At 35.4% G+C, this 20,541-nt stretch overlaps 1 protein-coding gene across 7 annotated transcripts in view; it reads left to right on the forward strand.

Annotated features, from left to right (window-relative positions):
* The window catches only part of SIPA1L2 (signal induced proliferation associated 1 like 2), a 136,744-nt gene that overhangs the window by 113,726 nt on the left and 2,477 nt on the right, over window positions 1–20,541 (forward strand). For 4 of the 7 annotated variants that reach the window (XM_035320032.1, XM_035320036.1, XM_035320034.1 and 1 more), the window contains exons 18-22: window positions 1,636–1,855; window positions 9,105–9,236; window positions 16,226–16,279; window positions 17,218–17,341; window positions 20,080–20,161. In XM_035320032.1, the coding sequence (XP_035175923.1) occupies window positions 1,636–1,855; window positions 9,105–9,236; window positions 16,226–16,279; window positions 17,218–17,341; window positions 20,080–20,161 (612 nt within the window). The remainder of the gene's footprint in view (window positions 1–1,635; window positions 1,856–9,104; window positions 9,237–16,225; window positions 16,280–17,217; window positions 17,342–20,079; window positions 20,162–20,541) is intronic. The other 3 variants (XM_035320037.1, XM_035320038.1, XM_035320039.1) reach the window with 2 other exon arrangements.

The following is a 20,541-nucleotide window of genomic DNA, read 5'->3' on the forward strand; positions in this document are numbered from 1 at the left end:
ATTTTTCATAGATCCTTCCTCATAGGTCAGAGAATAATTAAACCTATAGAATGGGTAATGTTCAATTTTTTGTCGTGTCCTGAAAGGAAACTTTGTAAAGCTTCAACAATTAATGTTTAATATGTTTGGATAGCTACTGACCAATTCTTTTAGATAAAAGATGCAATATGAGGTTGGGAGACTTGAGTAACAGCCAAGAATTGTGGCAGAATGCTTGCTGGGAATCTCAAGTGCGGGAGAGAGAATTGGATTCAGAGTGTGGAGCTTTTCAACCCTTTGCCCAACGTGGTCCCTAATTAGACTCAGAGGGTTTTGGCATTTGTATATCCATTCACTTAAGGATGTTGTGTATGTCCTCTATCCAGTCATTTAGGACTGCTACTTTTGCCTATTAATGTAGTTATTTTGCAAGTGTTAAAATACAACCTTGGTCTGATGTTCATTACAACATCTGTTTCAGCCAAATCTCTAGAACTAATGTATTTTTATTTATTTATTTATTTATTTATTTATTTTCCCAGAAGTAATTTGATGCTTTCCTAAATTAGAATCTGAATATCTGCCTCAGTTTTCTTTGGGACATAGTTAACCATTCTAACAACCGAGCGTTTTCTATTATTGTCTTCTAGATACATGCTTTTCTGAACTAAGTGTATGAAGTATATTTAACTATTTTGCAAAGGCAAAGTTTCTTGTGGCATGATTGAACGTTTCTGTCTATTCTTTTAAGAAATATTCACGAGTAAGTTTTGTCAGAAATAATAATGAAGGTATTTTTAACTCTGTTAAAAATGATTAAAAATGTGATTCACTGTTTTAGAAAGCTGCTACTCTTAAGCATACATTCTGCATAGTGAGCGAGCTACTCGTAATTAGAGGGAAAATAGGACAGGATGTTAAATTGTTATATGCAAGACAATCCAGTTAAAATAATTAAGACAATATCTGAAGTTTGTAGATGTGAAAAATAACTGGATTTGCAGTACTGAAGAATGACTTATGAAGTGGAATGGCCCAGTTTTACCCTACAGTAACATCTTGTTTTACTGTAGATGTTCAGGTTGTGGTTTAAATAGCTTTTTGAAATACATATAAAATTTTTCACTAAACTCTATTAGTGTATTTTCTGAAGCAATCTTATGATATTTGGAGAGATGCAGTGTCTCAAATCACTTTTATCTCCCAATAAATTATATTGCGCCATATATCAGTTCAGAATGCTTAATATTAAAGCATAGTCATTTCAAATTAAAATCAAACAGTTGTATGTATAGCCTTGAATAAATGTTACCAGAGTTGGTAACCTTATATATGTATTTCTGGAAAAAATTGCTGTCATGAGGCTATGGAGGTTTCATTTAACATTTCAGAATTAATAAAGCTGTACGATATCTGATTAATTCATGATGATATGTTCCAACATATCAAGAGGAAGTATGAAAACCCAATTCAGTAACTTTTGAGGTCTCAGTAGAGCTGATGTGATGGAAGAAATCTCTGATCCTTCCATATTAGCTATAGAATTCCATAATGTCTGCCCAGAAAAACAATCCAAAGATCGGATAATAGGATATGTGGTGTAATTTATTTTAACCGGTAATACAAGTTCTTATATCTTCATATTTTTATGTTTAGTTTTCATGTTATGGAAACCTTTCTCCAAGGAGGACGCTTTATCGTACCCTATCTGATGAGAGTATATGTAGCAATCGAAGAGGATCTTCATATGCTAGCTCTCGAAGTTCAATGCTAGACCAAGCCCTGCCAAATGATATCTTATTCAGCACTACTCCACCATACCACAGTACATTGCCTCCCAGAATGAGCCTGACTCCTGGAATGGGAAATCTGAGAAGTAAGTGATTGCTGTTATTGTTGAGTTTGGAATATTTGTATTAAAGTCAAACAAGTCACCAAATATTAAGTTAGATTTTACTTTTGAGGGAAAATTATGAAATGTTACATCAGTCTTCTAATAAAAGCATATTTGGTCAGCAGTCCATACTTATGCTTGTCTTAGTGATCAATTCAGATTTATGTTTGAAGGCAGGATTCACATGCCAAGAAATTTTCATGAGACCAGTGACAGACAACAAACAGTTGTTTGAAGATTTCTGGTTATAATTTTATTTTTCAGTGGTGACCTAATTAAGCCAATCTGGCCTGTTTTGTTTCCTTGTGTGTGTGTGTGCATTCAAATTACTGAATATATTCATGAATATTTCATTATAGTTAAATAGGAGAGCTCAGATGATCCTTTTGGTAACATCTTAAAAAGAAATGTGTGGCAGTTGTCATCTCCAATTTCAAAACTGGATCTGCTGATACTTTTTTTTAATATTAGGAAAACCTTTGCAAATGACACTGCCTTTCCAATAATCAAAAAAAAAAGACTAGCTTGGAGTGCTAAGTTAAAATTATTTAATGAAGGTGTATCTTCATTTGTGATGTTCTTCAGAAGCAAGATGTTTATCATATGCTCCAATATGGAGTGATGGATTATAGAGGTTGTAGTATTTTTATGGAGAGCTTGGTAATTTTCATGATTTTCATTTAAAAAAAATACTGAAAAGGAAATTGTGAAATTCTTGTGTGCTTATGTACCAGAGCCAAAATCTATGCACCCAGATACATATATGTAGGCTACATATCCATATTTATATACTTAGAGTAAATTGTGTTGTTTTTTTTTTAAATGCTAAATCTCTTCTTAGTTACTTTACTTCGACCCATAATCTAGAATCTAGGAAAAAAAGAAACACTTTTAATTAGCAACTTTAATATCACAGCTGACTGCAGTTTACAAAAATAGTAGAACAACTGTGGACTTTAAAGTCCATAGTTAAGAAACTGTGGTGGATTTCTTGAAAACATTAAGGACGCTTACAGACCCATATCCAGAGAGAATACAGACAGATGACTTAAGTAATAGACCTTTCTGTCATTCATCATGTCTTTCAGGCAGTAGCAGTCACTTGCTAACTTTCAGAAATAAGTTTTCTATGAAGAAAAACTCATTCCTGCTTATAGTGGCTTCAGGTCTGATATTGAAGTTCATGTACTGTGCACTGGTTCATTTTAAAGCGGTATCATAAACAAGTGCTAAGTTCCTGCTTCAGCTGGGATTGCATGCTTGATGTACCTTTTGCCAAAATTTTCTTCTTCTGTCAGAGTGAATGAAACTCTCTAGAATAAGTTCAATTTGAAAAGATCTTTGCTTTTACTGAAGATCCATTTTCTTTCATTTGAGACTAATTCAGGAGATTTTGTAGTCTGTTAAGGATTTATGTACACATGGTTTCCCGATGGCCTTTTTTTCTTCTTACACCATGTTACAGCTGTGTTTTTAGAGCTATTTGATATAAAGGTTAATCTGCAAAGCAATCAAACCTTCAGCATGCTTGTAGTCTGAAGGTTGACACAAGGCATTGATGGTTTACACTTAAACTGTATACTGCTCCTGCAGCAGTGGAATTTTAGTGTTTGTGTTATTAGCTGTGTCTTACACATCTTATTTCCCATTCTTGCTGCTTAGAAGCAGAAAGATATTTATATGCATTGCAGGGTAAAAATGTGAAACTAGTATCCTGTCAGTCAAAATGAAGATGATTGTTAGCCAAGGTAGTTCGTGCTATTTTCATACACAGTTTCTATTTGCTCCTTCTGGTTTTGTACTATAAAAGTGCCTTTCAGTGCAGCGATAGGGGAACTTTTATAATGGCTGTCTCAAGGAAGATATAATTGGTCATTTGTAATCGCTACCTGAAGACAAACAAATCATGACTTGCTCACTATTATTTTCAAAGTAATGTTTAGTCATTATCTCTATATTAGAAACTAGTTTTGGCTCTTGTTAGGAAGGACTTTGTAGTGAGCACATTGCAGGTCCTTAATTCTATTGCAGTGGTGATGTGAGAGGTTTCTTTTCCATTTATACTTTTAGTTTGAGGTTGTAGTTTCAGATATCAGAATTCCTAGCTGTGATGCTATTATCTTTTGTAAAATACATACATTTGTGATCTTAAAACATTTTAATTTTACCAATATTTAGTATTTACAGAAATCAGTAGAAATAGTGTGGTTTTGGCCAAAATTCATTTTTAGGTATTCTTGCATAGTATTACGCAGCATGTATTACATGAAATATTGTGGCAGCACCAAGTCTCTTGAGACTCTCCAGCAAGGAAGAGTGTGATTAATAGGTAAGCAAAGCAACATCAAAAACAAAGCATAATAGGCAGCCTGAAGAGTTTCCGATTATTAGGAAATCAGAATTAGCAGACAAAATGACCATGCAAATATGGAAATAGGAACTTAAACTGTGTGATGTTCACTGTGGGAAGGGGATGAGAAAGTGAAGCTATGGGATTTTTTAAAAATTACTTTATCACTGGAGGAAGTGAACTGGGAAAAAAAAAAAAAAAAAGGTTGCCTTCAATAAAGCCTGAAATGCAAACCCTGACAATTGAGTACTTTGGATTGCACACAGTACACAACAGTAGGAAAATTTATTTCATTTCATATTATAAATGTGTATGTGTGTATATATGTATATATTTAACTTATGAAAGTAGAGCTTGTGTAGCTGAGAACCTTAGGGACGCTGAAGATTCCCTGAGACTGTGCTGTTCATGTTGAGTGATTCTAGCATACTATATACAGTTGCAGGTACAAATCTATCCCCATCTTGTGAATTCATGGCAGCTGAATTAGCAGGGAAAGAATGAAAACCACTCATACAGAACTAGTGTACAAACATGTCAGAGAAACCCAGGAAGACATATGGAGGCAGTCTGACTGAGCTTGTGAGCACCGTGGTCTTCTCCAATTATGAAATAATGAAAGAATAGGGAAAGAAAAAAGCCTGAAGCAATATATTGGCATGACATTGCTGTGCTGTGAGGAAAGGAGCAAGGTGCAGGATACTTTCAATGATGAGGGTGCTTCCATTCCAACACTCCTGTCATGGGAGCCGTCCCACCATGTTTCTGTAACGGCAATGAGGTCACATCCCTGCAGATGTGCGTACATCTCTAATTCCTCTTGTTTATTCCCCATGCTTACATGCATTAGCATAGAGATATTTAAGCTGGGCCCTTGAAGCTGGGATGGAATTCCTTTGCACCTCTTCAGGTGTTCTCCTGCTGACCCATGACCCTTCTCCAGGCTCTGGACATCTATCACTGACATTAGCATCAAACTGAGAGGAGGGGGATGTAGTGAGGTTCCCCTCTCCTGGAAACTCTAGTTTAAAGCCCTCTTCACGAGCCTGGCAATCCTATGACTGATGTTCTTCCCCTACACTGACAGGTGGACCCTATCAGCCCCTAGCAGACCAGATTTCTCAAAGTGAGTCCCATGGTCTAAGTAGCCAACCCCCTGGCTGTGGCATGAGTCCTGCAACCATCTGTTGATTTGCCAGATTTGATTGGCCCTGTCAATCCCCTTACCTTTGACCGGCAGGACTCATGAAAAAACTAGCTGTGCTCCTGAGTCCTTTACTGCTGCTCCCAGAGCTCTGTAATCCCCGAGCAACAGTATCAAAATGGAAGAACATCACTGTGTATTGGTGATATACAACTTGAACAATTTGGAAATCAATTTTTAGTAAGCAAGTAATGAATGTTGATTAAGTAATTCATACAACCAAAGGAGTATATATGTTATCTGCTACAGGCTCTCATACAATAGATAGTCTGCTATACCAGAACATAGTATTTTTAGCAAAAGGGAAAGGAAAACTAATTACTGGGGGCATATGTCCACTATTCTAACAGTAGCGTAAACATAGATCCATGGGAAAGTCTGTTAGCAGGCTGACATCTTTGTAGGGAGACATTGCACAACTGTAGGTAGTACTGAAAAAGGGAAAGGTTTGGCAGGAAGATGCCGTTGTTTAGAAGGAGCATATAGTTGCTGATTGCAGGAAGGAGGAGTAGGAAGCAGACACTGGGATTCATGTCCAAATATGACTTTATTTGTGCCTTCAGTTGCAGCATCTTTAGAGTATAATGTGCTTATTAAATGACATGTCTAGCTTATGAGGACAGTAAGTGAGGAGTACATAGCAGATACTTTTCTATGATCTATGATCTCCACGTATTTATAGCAGTTCCAAATGAAGCAGGATAATTGTTGAGTTTCTGTATTACTAGTTATGCTTTGAGTACAGAGGAATGTGGGACTGATGACAGTCAATTTAAGATATCTATTGGAAACTGAGTTTACTATATAATTTTGGTGAAAATCGAGACTTTTAAAGATGCTTTATGCTTTTATGTAGCAATAATAAAAATGAAGAAAATTCCTAAGTACAGGAAGAAAGTGGTATAAGTAGAAGGACCAGAAAATCAAAAGATCAATGATTTTGTGCCAAAAGAGAGTACAGGAAATAAAATAGTCTTTTAAACTGAAAGATAACACTTGTGTTGTTTCGTCAGGGAAAATAAAGGGATAAGTCTGTATTACTTCAAAAACAGACTTGGGGGCAATGAAGATAGTGACCTATGAGATTACTCATATGTTCCCAGATATGGAGAGGAATGCATGTTAAGCATAACTAGTCGCCTTTGCACAAGTCCAAAAGGAAGACAACAGGTAGCCTGCAGGTTTGCTGATGTGGCAGTCATACAAAGAAAAAGTGGAGGCAACAGCAAGGTAAAGAGGAGCAGGGAGAAAATGCAACTGTAGTACTATAGAAATATTTAACTTCAGCCAGAGTGTTCCTGAAATATAAACAATGATCTCTGAAATTCAAAAGCACTATGAAGCCTACATTATTAGAGCTTTTACTGCTTTTCACTCTTTCCCTCTTTTCTTTCCCCTTCCCCTGCTCCCTCCCCACCATTGCCCAAGAAACCATAACTCATATCTTGGAAATTAATTATTCTGTGGAGATACACTGATGCCTGTTCAGTTATTCCACTTACAATTTCCGCCATCAGCATGAGTGCCTGAGTTTCCAGAGCTATCAGTATGCAGATCTCCTACTCCAGCAGGCTTTCTGCAGTTGAGTTGCTCTGTCAGGGCTTAAGCAGGACTGAGTAGGATCTACCCTAAAGTGAACCGAGGTTCTCACAAAGACAATGCATAATGAAGGATGACTGCTAGTGAATATATCACTCCTACTCTTTAATTTGGAAAGCCAGCAGAATGTATTGGGAACAGGCATCTTCCTGACAGGTTTCACAGTCAGCTTCTGTAGGCTGATCACACAAAAGCAAGGGCTCTCCCTTAGGGCCTGCCTGCTGGTCTGGAACCAAAAGGTGGCTTTCTAGCTCTCAAATACAGCATTCTGCCTATTTTGCACAACAGGGATATATAAAACACTTGTACTACCATAAGTAGGGTTCTTATAATTCCCAGGTCATACAGAAAAGTTCAGAGACTGTTCTGCTGTTGAGTTGCAAAGTACTTTCACCCTAAGGTAACCTTAGATAAGTTTTGATGTGTGCTTATAAGAAACTGAAAATAAAATATTTGTACAGATGTATGAGTAGTGCATTTATCCATTGCATTTTCCATTTCATATAACATCCACTTTGGCATACTAAGAATGGGTATTGAGAAGTACATTTCTGCAGAGGTTTGTCAAATCATTTCCAATTGTAATATAACAACACTTTCACGTTAAGTTGTAGAACAAGATAAATTCCACTGTAAATAGGATTTCTGCCTCGTACACATTGTTATTTATTTGGAGGAATCCTAATGTTTTTGATAGAGGATTGCAAATCTTCACTGATATGTTCCTGATTTAAAAACAAACCACTCTCCACACACTTTTTTGCAAAGAATATGATAAACTGTAATCATTGCTCTGTGCAATAGGACGTTCTATAATAGGTTAGGCTTTGGGATTTTTAGGTCAAAGATCTTTAATTCAATAGACTTTGGTGTTTTTTATCATTGGTATCAGGAAAATGACAACATGCCACTTTCTTACACTATAATGTATCTTCCACTTGAGTGTTTGTGTGCATGCATTTTTCCCTTCATTGATTTTTGTGTGTGGCATTGTACTGGCAAAAAACATTGCTATTAAATATTATAGTCTTAATCAGTAGTAAAGAAATGGAAGGAAAAAACAAGTCCTGTACTTCCAAAATATTCCAGAAAAATACTATTTTGACCTTTTTATTTAATACAAGTAGACACATCATAAAAGCAAAAATTATTTGGTTTTGACTACAGTATTTCATAAAAGGACAATATTTGCATCACCATCTTTATGGTTAAGATGAACTTTAGTTTAAAATAATCTATTTGGGTTTTATGCAATTTTAAGAACATCCGTATGCTTATTCAGCAATACTCATTTTAATGTTTGCATTGATCAAAGTGAAGATTGCTGTAGAAAGATATGGAAATGTTAAACTACTTAAGATTATGAAAATTATCATCCCTAATATGATGTATGCTAATGGTATCTTTCTAAAAAGACTGTATAACTGAAAGCTGTGTTTGAACTAACTTTATAGATGGTGTATTAATTGAAATGTATACGCTACCTACAGTATACAACATGTTACAGCTCACTCTGAAGCTTAGAGATCAGCATGCAAGTCTTGCATTCTCAGATACACAAATATTAAGTTAATAGGGTAGTATTTTCAATGTGAAAGTGAGTTTTGGATATAGGCTAGAACTTAGAAATGCATTTAAAGAAAAGCAGATAATGTTTTTGAAGTTGCTTCTGGAAATGCAATATTTAAGTTTCAGAATACAACTCTGCATATAAATATCTCATGTTGGTTCACAGCCTTCTTTAAAATATAACTGCATCTAGCAACTTTTCTGCTCAGTGTTCAGGTTTAGTATGGTATTCTTTAAGACTGGATGCTGCCTAGTCACACAACATACACATCAAAATGGAAAGAACTCATCATGTGCAAAGCGTCACAAAAAACTGTAGAAACCCTCCCCATCTTATTCTGCTTAACAGTAGTTTCACTCGAACTGGATATTGAACAGGAAACGATAAAAAGAGAAGTGAAGACGAGCACTCATTGCTTATACATTCTTTTTACAGTTTATTATATTAGCTTCAAAATTAACTGTACATCACTGTTATAGGAAGACTAATTATTGTGTTTATTGTTTAGATGAATTCTGGTTCTCAGATGGGTCCTTATCTGATAAAGCCAAATTCAATGATCCTGGCCTGATGCCCCTGCCAGACACTGCCACAGGGCTAGACTGGTCCCACCTGGTAGATGCTGCACGAGCGTTTGAAGGTAACAGGAAAAGCTGAATAAAGATCACTGTTCGCTACGCAAACTTTCTTTTTTATTATTTTTTAAGGAAACAAACAAACAAAAAAAACATATTGTATAGCCACGTTTTGAATTACAAAAATCCAATGTTTGCCTCTGAAGCCCTTTTGTTCTTTTGGATGTATTACTTCTCAGTGCTGTAGATTGTCACTGAAAAATTTGGAGGTGTTCATGATACTCTCAGTATCGATTGTAGATACAATTCAGTGACTTAGGGGCCAAAGTTGTCTCTGTAGTCAATTGAAAAAATCAGATGCTTTGAATGAGAGATTCAAAGTACATAAGTTAGATACTTTTTAATAAAGAGACTGAGAGTAACAACTTCTCTGGGTTTATTGTGTTGTCTCTATAAATTTTGCATGTGTAGTCCAAATGATGTTGCTGTTCTTCTCAGTTTTCATAATAAGCCCTTATAAAACAGCAAAAATGTATGCTGTACCTTCCAGTAGCAGAATTTGAGTTGCAGGATATAAACCAGGTTTGCACAATTAAATTATAAGACCAATTTAACTAAGAAAAAACCTCATTCACCTCTCTGGCAGCTAAACCTACATGTACATAAACAGAGATAAGTGGTCGCTTGTTTGAAACTATCTATCTATGAAGTTTTGTGATTGTGGTTTTCATTTCTGAGGAGTGTTTTGGTTAGGTCATGGGTCTGTCCTAAAGTCTGCAGCATTTGTTATCTGCTATTACTCTCACTAGTGAGTGTATGAGAAATCAGAGGTATCTCAATAAGGATGAAATTACTGCAATCATCATATAATATAAGGTGCAGGTCACAACTTTATGAGGAGAACAGGTTATTAAGTTAGTGATGAGGTGTTCTGTTTTTTCATCTAAAAAGTAACCATGGTTTGGTACTGATTCCTTCCCTGAGTCTGAAGTGATTAAATTTCAATTTGATCAAAAGCTCTTGAGAAGTACTTACTATACTAATGTAAATGTCATTATTAAATTTTTTAAAAACAAAACAAACAACAAAAAACAGACCAACAGTGATGATTAGCAATCAAAAGTACTGTATTGTTTCTTAATGTGATTTATTTTATCTGTATTCGTTACTGTTCAGTACTACTTACATATGTCTGTTGTAGCTGGCAGGAAGCTGTACTTTAAGGCTGAAAGTCTGACAACTGGTGCCATGCATTTGTATGTTTGATTGCTCAGGAAACATCCTGGCACTTGTTATTGAAAGCTTAACAACTGAAAATAGATTTGGATAAGTAAATGGCAAATTTTATAACTTTGTACATGAAGAATATTTTTAAATGCTAACAGAAATTGAGTTCAGCTCTCTAAAAGGTCATTCTGCACCAGTTATGCTCCTCTATTTTTAGATTTATTTGAAAACTTTAATAGATTTTCATTGCTTTTACCGTTTAATATTCTGATGAAAATATTGTCATTTACGTAAGAGTTATGTGAGTGTTCATTTAAGAGAGAAAGGTAAAACAACATAGCTATCCACAGTGCCCTGTTATAGGGAGGTGGGGATATTGCTGAGTTTTAGTTGCAAACATCTTCTTTTATATCCATATTTTATATATATGTATGTATGTAGAGCTGAAGAAATGATGGTCTGAGTTGCAAGATAGAAACTTTTTTTTTCTTTTGAATTTTTAGAAGAATTTGAGCAGTAAATAATACTAGTTTTGTATGAAGGAACATAATTCTTTTCTGTTTAGAACTCTGCAGTAGAGACGCCCGCATGTATGTTAGATGATTTGTAAAATGTTTTGGCTAGATTTGTAGTACTGCCACTTGAAACTTTTTGACTAGGAGCGGAATTTTTAAGCCCTTGCTCAACTTTCTCTGTCTGATGTCTTGCAATTTGCAAGTCATTTAAAAAAGAATAACTGATAGGGATATCATAAAAAATTCACTGGGAGGGAGTGGGTTGGATATGAATTGGCAGATCCTTTTTCCTTATGTATTTTAATGGTGATAAATGCGGAGTTGCCTCAAATTAGTATTTAAAAATAGCTTGGAACTACTGTTCTGCATTCTGTCAATGTGAAAAATAGAGAGTAGATGATTCTAAAATCATAAACTAATTAATATAAAATTATTTTGATAAATGGGATCACATTTTATATAGGACAGTCTCAAAAAATTACAATGAAAAGGATCAAAAATGGGTAGCATTTGTTTTTAATGTTAAAACTAATCTCTAGTTTGGCTTCATCAACCTGATATTTAAGTCATATTATTTTCTAGAACCTAGACTTCATTTTAGTTTTTTCTTTGTACAAGGTCTTTTCTTAATATTATTTCATTAATATTACCAAACTGATTCCAAGTTTTTTCCCTTTGATTTTTCCCTTTGATTTCTGTACACTACTGTATATCGATAACTTGCACATTTTGATCAGTTCAAAATCCACGTGGGTCTTGCAATCCTTCATTTGTCTGTTTTAAAATGCTGTCGTGTTCTGGTTAATATTATATATAGCCTTTTGAGCTGTTTGTTGGAGTTAGTTGAATGAAGAATGAAATACAGTAGCAACATTTTTGCTACCATCATCTGTGCTCAGAATTTATTCATGGATGTAATGAGAACAGGGCTCTCATTTTAGCTTCCCCTGAACACACCCAAACAGTTGAGGAGTTTGTTCATTAATTAATATTATAATTAATATTAACCTTTATCCTACTGACACCTTGATCTTATGTAGAACAGCAGTTTCTAAACTGTGCTCTGCAAGGGTGTAGTAAGTGTTTTAGGGACAGTGTATGAGGCAGTCATAACTGTTTTTAATTGAAAGTGTGATGATAATGTTTTTTTTACTTTGTGAGGATTTCATTTTTAATGCTTTGCTTGGCAAGAACTTTTTTGGGAAGCAGAATATTTACTTCAAACTCTTCCTGAAAATCCACTGCTATGTGGACAGGTCCCCGAAGTGCAATGAAGAGTTGTGCAGGGGTTAACTCCCCAAGCTCCAGAAGCTGCATCTGTAAGAGGTTTTGCTTGAACTGTTTCTGCTGAGGGTCAATATCTATAAGCTAGAGTTCAGTGCATCATTATTGTAAGTGTTGGCACTGCCTTCCATTGCACGGCATAGATTTGATTCTGATATTTATCCAGATATAATTTTCAGAATTCCTGCAGTCAGTTGCAAGTGGTATCCTTCAATTTCTTTCATACATGGATAGGCTACTTCCATTCCTGTATTTTATTTTGGTAGTAGCTGCAGAGTGACAGGGGAGCAGTTGACATACTGGAAGTTCATTGTGGTAATATCTTTGTATCTATCCCTCAAGCAAACCATAAAAAAAATAGAACTTCATGTGACTGTGCATCAGAAGAGAAAAAGGAGGGTTTTAGGGAGGGCAATTGAAGTGAGAATAGGAGAAAGAAACAGGCATAAAGCAACTTTCTGAACTGAGTAAAGATAAAGATACGGGTATTTACAGAATAAATTTGAAAGATGAATAAGAAAAAGGATAACAATCTCAGAAAAGAATAAAGAAAAATGAGAGAATATGTTGTTTGTTTTGTTTTCTAATTCTGTTTTCTCCCCTTCAGGGAGATCCCCAAGTTAGAAAAGAAGGACAGGTTTTCAATGTGTTGCTGATGGCTAATTTTAGCTAATGATGTTTGCTGATGGCTAATTTTGGATCTTTTAAAGAACTTGCGGAACAAAAAGTGAAGTCTTTCTAGATGTCTACATCTGTTACTGTCATTATATAAAAGGGTTGACCCAAACATACAAATCATTATGATGAATAGATCTTTTTACTATTTTTGTTACTTTAAGCTGGTTGTATTCTGCTTTACATAGAATAGTGTTTTGTAAATTATATTACGGGAATTAACAGCTTAAGAAAGTCCGTCCCTCTGATATCTCTAATTTCGTTCATTGAAATAGGTGGTTTCACTTTCTGATTATTTTCCAGGTTATTTTTTAGAGCATCTGCTAGCCATGCCAATCAGAGTGTAATGTTTCTTAATGCCAGTTTATCTTTGCAGAAACATCTGTGCTACTATAATTAATATTATTTTAATATTTCCATTTAAAAATCTTTATAGCTTAATGCAAGTAATGCTACACAGAATATAACGAGAAAGAAGTGAAGCATTCAACAAGAGAGAATTATTTCAATAATAATTATATTTTAAATTGTTAGATAAATAATACTCATTTAGCGTTTGGTAATTTCTAATGCATGCCTGTGTAGCTCTGTTTTGCTTCCATGCATATGTCAATGTATGTGGGTAACCTTGGCTTTAATAGTGAAAGGGATGCTTCATGCAATATACTTATTTCAGCCTTTTGTGCTTTGCAGTACATGAAAATATCTGGAGTTCTTTTCTGGCCTTTGTTAGTGGGCTGAAACTATGAAAATCTAGACTGAAATTCTGAGTGGCTACAACTGTACAATTCTATTACCGGAAAGTCAGACACAGCTGTTGCCTCATCTTTGGTCTTGCTAAATCAACAGTTGCTTAAGCTTTTGTACAAACACCTGTACATTTTGTGGAATGAGAGAATCACAGAATTGTTTGGGTTGGAAGGGACCTTAAGGATTACCCAGTTCCAAACCCCTGCCATGGGCAGGGACACCTCCCACCAGACCAGGTTGCCCAAAGCCCCATCCAGCCTGGCCTTGAGCACTTCCAGGGATGGGGCATCCACAGCTTCTCCAGGCAGCCTGTGCCCCAGGGCCTCACCACCCTCTGAGGGAAGGATTTCTTCCTAATACCTAATCAAATCTATCCCCTCTTTTAGTTTAAAGACATTACCCCTTGTCCTATCGCTATGCTCCGTGATAGATTATTTCCCCATCTTTCCTGTAGATCCCCTTTAGTTACTGGAAGGCTGATACAAGGTCTCCACCAGAGCCTTCTCTTCTCCAGGCTGAACAGATTCAATTCTCTCAGCCTCATTTTGAGACTACTTGAGAACCGTTTTCTCAAACGGTTTTCTATGCATGTGTCCTTTGTATGGTTTGGTGAGAATGTCCCAGATAAAATTAGAGCTCTGAGATTTTAGCATGCACGTACCACTTGAATAGGAGGTGTCCTCGTAATTTGGGGGAAGCAGAACTTATATCTACAGTATCATAGTCGGAAATATACTTGATTATTCTATCAAAAAATTAACTGTCAGCAAAAGGTAGCTTTGATTTCATTTTTGTGAACAGAGTCAAGCCAGTTCTGTTAAGAACATATGAAAACAGAATCAGTTGGAAGATTTTGCTCTTTGAAGCACAAGTTCAGTTTTGACCACAGTGCAGTTTTAAAAGCATTTCTGATTTAAATAGTGAACTGCTGAAACTATTGCTAAGCATGAATACTTCTGTGGAGGGAGATCAGTGAGATGATATAGTTATTAAAAAATCTTTTAAAGTACTTGAAAAGTACTCAAAGGCAAAATATTTTGCTACTCAAGGATCTTGTTGATGTACGAGTTTGTAAAAAGGTTTTTGTCACAAAGTTTTTGTTCTGAGAATGATTTTGACGCTAACCAGTCTTTTGAAAATTAAGTAGCTGTTCTTTGAAGAGCAACACAGGAATGTACATAGTATGCTGTATGTTTGGAGACTTCTGTTTTTTTAATGGCCACGTACTGACTTGTTCCTCACCTGAGGAATGTAATATGGTTTCAAGTTTTAAAAATATAAGAATTTTTGAAAAATCTATTATGTAAATAGAGAAGTTTTAATAATTAATTTCCTATTCTAAGGAAACTATTTTTAAGGTTCTAAGGTTACTATTTTTAATGACCTAGAATTGAAATTCTTTATGGAATATATGAGGAAGAAAAAGTCAATCTGCACATTATGCTTCATTGTAAGCACCCATGTTTTTGTATTTTTGTTGTGTATTGAAGTAACGTAAAGATATTTTAAAATAATGGGTTTTAAACTTTCCTCCTGTGGTTTCATTAACAGCTGCATGCATCTATTTTTACACCCGCTTTTATCAATCAGGAGAAAGATATTTTCCTGAATAAACTGACAAAACATATTCTCAGCTGACAAAATACGCCAGACAAGTGGCCATTCTCTTTAATTAGGCTTACTCCGCAGTGGAAGGAAAATGCATGTTTTTATGTTACAGTAGAATTACCTGTGAGATGCAATGTCACACATCACGTTATTTGTGCCCATAGAAAAAATAGCAACATAACATTTGTTGCTGACTTTCTTTTCTCTGTCAAGAGGTAATGAAAATGTGAATACCATAGAAGTGAAACTGATTATTTGATATGTACTTCAAATTTATGATCCATACCCTTGTCGGGCTGATAGTTTTCAAAGCCTTTTTTCTGGCCTACATGTTGTGTTCAAGTTGTGAACCTAGTTTATCTATACTAATTAAATCTATCCCACTTAATATGTTTCAAATTGATCGTGTTTAAAATTGTATTCTTACTTTATTGTCAACACATGAAAAAGTTGTGTTTGTATTTGCCAAAGCCTAGTCAGAAATAAGGATAAAATCAGAGGAAATTATCTGTGGTCTTTAAAATTGGGTAAAAGATGGCATCCAATTTTTCTTCTTTATATAATAAAATGAACTGTTACTCTTCGCTATTCCTTTAAAAAATGTTCATTTAGAAATGCCTTTGAACAGTTTTCTGCTGGCTTCCTATTTTCATTTGGTACAACTATTAAACTTTTCTTCCTAGTTAAAATGGTCTGCGCTGTATTTGCTGTTTAGGTGCTTAGGGTTTGGAGGATTGTCTCTTTGTGTGTTGTGCCAAATTGTCATGCTGTGTGTCACAATACTGGGTATTATTATTATTATAGACACTGGGTGTGCCATCTCATGCTTTATTGTAATGTTGGTGTTGTGTAAAAATGTTTTTGCAAGGCTGGTGGTGAGAGCCAGCATGAGTTGCCCTGGGAGTATTCATCATGTGAAATTTACATAAGGGCCACAGCTACTTTAGTGGAGATGGACTGTCTTGTTTATAGGAACATTCTAAATCTTATTCCAGGTTTTGACTCAGATGAAGAACTTGGGCCGTTCTGTCATCACACGCCGTTTCTAGGTGATGATCTGGGATTGATGACTTTTACCTTTTGTAAACTTTCTTTAATATTTCCTATGTTTGCACGTTTGCATGACAATGCAAGCTTTGGGTCTGTGGGGTGGTAGAGCAATGGGACGAAGGGCAAGGCAGGCATGTTGTCACCTGAATTTATACAAACCTACAGACATGGATTTTGTTTGACAGAAATAAGTTAAATTGATCTCCACGGAATATGGATGATTTTATAGAAGACAAATTAAATCCTAATGAATGCATCATTTACTCCCATTCTGTGCAATGATGATCTGCATGGCATAATTCTATTATGTGGTGACTGATGTATTTTGGCAACCACACTGTATATCCATAGGTAATTATGCTTGTTAGATTACTCTCTAGTGGAATCCAATGTAGGTAATAGTGTGCCTTGGTAATATATATAACAAAAACCTCAATTGATTAAGAACTATTATGAATTTGTTGCTTTTTAAGTTTGCAGATGGCCAATAGGTTCTGCAAATGCTTGAGACTATAGTAAACAGTACAAAATGGTACAAAAAGAACAGTGCAGATTTCTGAGGAATCTGAGGGCTTTAAGTCCATGGAAAATGCAAACCTTTTCATTGAATTATTGCCATTGGTTGTGGCCCTGAGTTCTCAAGCTGTTTTCTGTGGATTTCATCAAGACCAATTTACTTTTCATATCATCCTTAACTGGTCCAAACAAATATGAGACACAAAAAAAATTGCTTTGAGGTTGCCTTTGGATGCAGATGTGGGGAAGCCAACTACTTGGAATATACTTTACATCTGCTGATTATCTTCGAAGCTGTGATGTAGAAACCTACATCCCGTTGTCGAACTGAACGAGGATACTGGCTGTAATACAGCCTTTTATTGTATACGTATGCCTAGCTTTAAACATATCCTTATGTTACTTTTTTATTTTTTTACAGATCAGAGAGTAGCATCTTTTTGTACCTTGGATGATATGCAGCAAGCTCAGGTTTTGGAAGGAACACAAGAATTACCTTTGGATGAGAGTCCCACAGATGGAAAAGATTTCCTCGAGGCTACTGGGTATGTCAAAATTAAAGCATGTTTCTTAACAAAACAAAACAAAAATATTTTTTCCTCATGTTGCAGGTGACGTGGTGGTGAGAATTCTTTCTCCCTCTACCTTCTTGTGGTAGAGGCGATACAGGAAAAATATATTTAGGACAGAGGTTCCCATTACTGTTGGAATATAACACACGCTCCCCAGAACAATAGAAAGAAAGCAATGAATATCCTTTTCCCTAACTTAAATGCTGTCAAAGGGAGGGCATGTAGAAGGAAATGGAAAGACAAAACTGGACAAAATGGATAATTTGGGCAGCCAAAAAGTGGAGAAAAGAGAGGAGAGAGTCAACATGTTAATGTAAAGAAATAAATCAGAAGAGTATAGAAAGCAGAGTACCACTGCTCTGAAAATGCACAGGTTTTAAAATTAAATGTACTACTTCATTAAAAAAAAAAAAAAAAAACTTCCCATTTTTCTGTCCTCTGTATAAGGAGAATGGGTAGGAGAGATTCTTGTTCAGGTCAGTGTTCTGGAATGCTGAAATGATTCTAATGTTACATTTGATATTGATAAGTTAGGGGTGAACACTTCCTTTTTAGGATGTAGTGATATAGTTTATCAAATGATCTTTGCTATAAGAAGTTTAAAATTTGGTTGAAACTGTTCAGAAATTAGCAAGTTGTACTTATAAGACCCGAGCAAGAAAATAAGACATTGGATAGAACTGCCTTGGTCCAACTACTGGTTTATGGAAGTTAAGAAAGCTTTTTTACTCCTATTCAGCTGACAGATATTGCCTGTAGGGAATTGACAAGCTTTTTAACATCAGAAATCTACTCAGTAACACTGTCTTGCATAATAGGTGCCATAAATAACTAAAATCCTAACAATTTTACAGTCCTAATTTAGATCATGAAGCTACTGGACAAAGAGTCCATCTCGTCTTTGAGTCTCAATCTACCAAAGCAATCTGTTGCTTTGGTAGTGTTACACACTACTTTGCTTGCGTGAGCAGCAACTTTGTCTTTCTATAAGTATTTTTGCTATTAATATGACCATAACAGGAAACTTTCTCTAGAAACTATGTAAATGCCTCTAACTATTTTATTTCAAAAGGCATGATGTCAAATTATCTGCATGCATGTTTCATTGTTATTTGAGGGCAAACTGATCACACTTTCACTTTACTTTTTAAAAGTGTCGTTTCTTGGAACCAACCTCAGACCAGTTCCATCTAGGAAATTTGTAGTATAGCCAGATAAAGCACTCTCACAAGAATAGTGCAAAGTGCAGGTTGATGCAGAGTTTCAATCAATTAACCTGCACTGATAGATTGCACCTGAAAGCCAATTTTTTACACTGTATTTCTCCTATACAATAATAGTTTATTTATTTTATTTCATCTGGATAGAACTGCTGACAGGATCTCAGCTCTGTGGTATATAACATCCTTATCTGCAGCAAACATCTCAGACCTTGGAACTTAGCTTTTGCAATTGTTTATGTTCAGGGAAAAAATGCTACTTGCAAATCCATATTTTTTCATCTACACGGACAGAAATGAACCAAGAGAACCTGTAACTGAGGACTGTGGGAAACTGCCCAAATTCTTCATACCCAGTGATCTGGGAGAGTATTAGATTATCTTTCTTTTTTTTTTTTTTTTTTTTAATCCCTGTCTTTTCTGTTGTGGGGAGTATACTTGTTTTAAAAACAGAGGGATTGAGAAGCAGAGTGCAGAGTCTGTCAATTAGCACACCTTAAAAGAAAAACATCTTTGATTAGTTTTGCTCTTCAGCTGCAGGAGTGGAAGAATAGGAAATGGAGGGAAAAGAAAGCTTTTAGTCTTCTTGCTTGTTAGGCTATCACATTATAATTTGAAGCAATTTTACACAAATTAACTTACATGGTTAAATGCATTTATTTCAACGACTTCTAAGTCCACATTTTTCACCAGCCAAGTGATCAATAGGGTTTAAAAAACTTTTTAAAAAGATGTTCCACTTCAAGCATGGGCAAATCTGTCTGATTTTTGCACTTGCATGAAACAGCTGATTCAGCTCTGTATATAAAACTACTCTCTCTTCAGCTTCTCTCTTTTAGACAAACTAATTCACGTTATGGCTAATTTCATCTATAACGTATGTGAAACTGTCTCCCACAGTGCTTGTTGTCATACAGGAAACAGAAGCTATTCTCAATATTTTCCTTCACTCATGCATTTGATTAACGTGTGGCAATATTTCATATGTTTTGACCTTTAAGCAAAATATTTGTCTCTGTAAAGCTGTAGGTTTATCTTTTACTGGAAATGACACAACTGCAGACCAGACAAAAGAATTCTAACAGCTCTTTTGGTTTACAATAATTGCTGCTGCAGCTTGCTTCAGATTAGTACAGTCCTTATCTGAAAGCAGCTTGTTAACAAATGTGCTCAGCACACCATTTAGCAGCAAGTTTTACTTGCACTGTGAAGGTATGTGCAAATAATACCTAAAACATTCCTTCTTAAAATTATTTTAATTTCTTCTAGGTTTGCATGTGAGGTTGTGTCATATTTCAGATATTACAGCAATAGGTTTATGTTCTGGTAATAGTTTTCCACTGTTGCTGTTTTTAATTCCCAAACTATTCCTAAACTGATTTGTTTTCTCTGTTATCCCTAAAAGTCTTATTCTGCAGAAGCTGGGGGAGAAAATGGGGGAGAAAATTGTTTTTAAGTAACCTGGAGTGAAGGTAACGGTTTACTTTATAGGGAGCATGCTCCGACTACTCTGACTGGAAAAGTTAACCAGCTGGAAGTGATCCTCCGGCAACTACAAACCGACCTGAGGAAGGTAAGAGATCATTAATGGTATTATTACTTTGTAGTTTTAATAGCTAGATTTTTATGCAGAGTTCATTAAATGTTTGGAAAAAGTACAACAGTTAAAATAGGTAGCATAATGATGATTAATGAATGGTAGTTCCTCGTGGTTGGTCAGAACACTGAAGTGCAGAAAGTCCTGTGGGAATGGTTACACAACCAAGTTGCTATAAAGCTGACTTGTTTACAGGTCATTGACTACTCCAAATGAAATTGTCCTACCTGTAGTCATATCCCAGAATAAATAAGGTACTTTATCTCTGTTTTACGGTACCTTGGATTTGACAAAGAATAGGGATATGCATGCAGGTTCTATTTCTAAGCAGTTAACGCTCTAGATTTGTCATCCTT

Source organism: Oxyura jamaicensis, chromosome 3, assembly GCF_011077185.1.
Source record: "Oxyura jamaicensis isolate SHBP4307 breed ruddy duck chromosome 3, BPBGC_Ojam_1.0, whole genome shotgun sequence".
NCBI classification, from domain to species: domain Eukaryota; kingdom Metazoa; phylum Chordata; class Aves; order Anseriformes; family Anatidae; genus Oxyura; species Oxyura jamaicensis.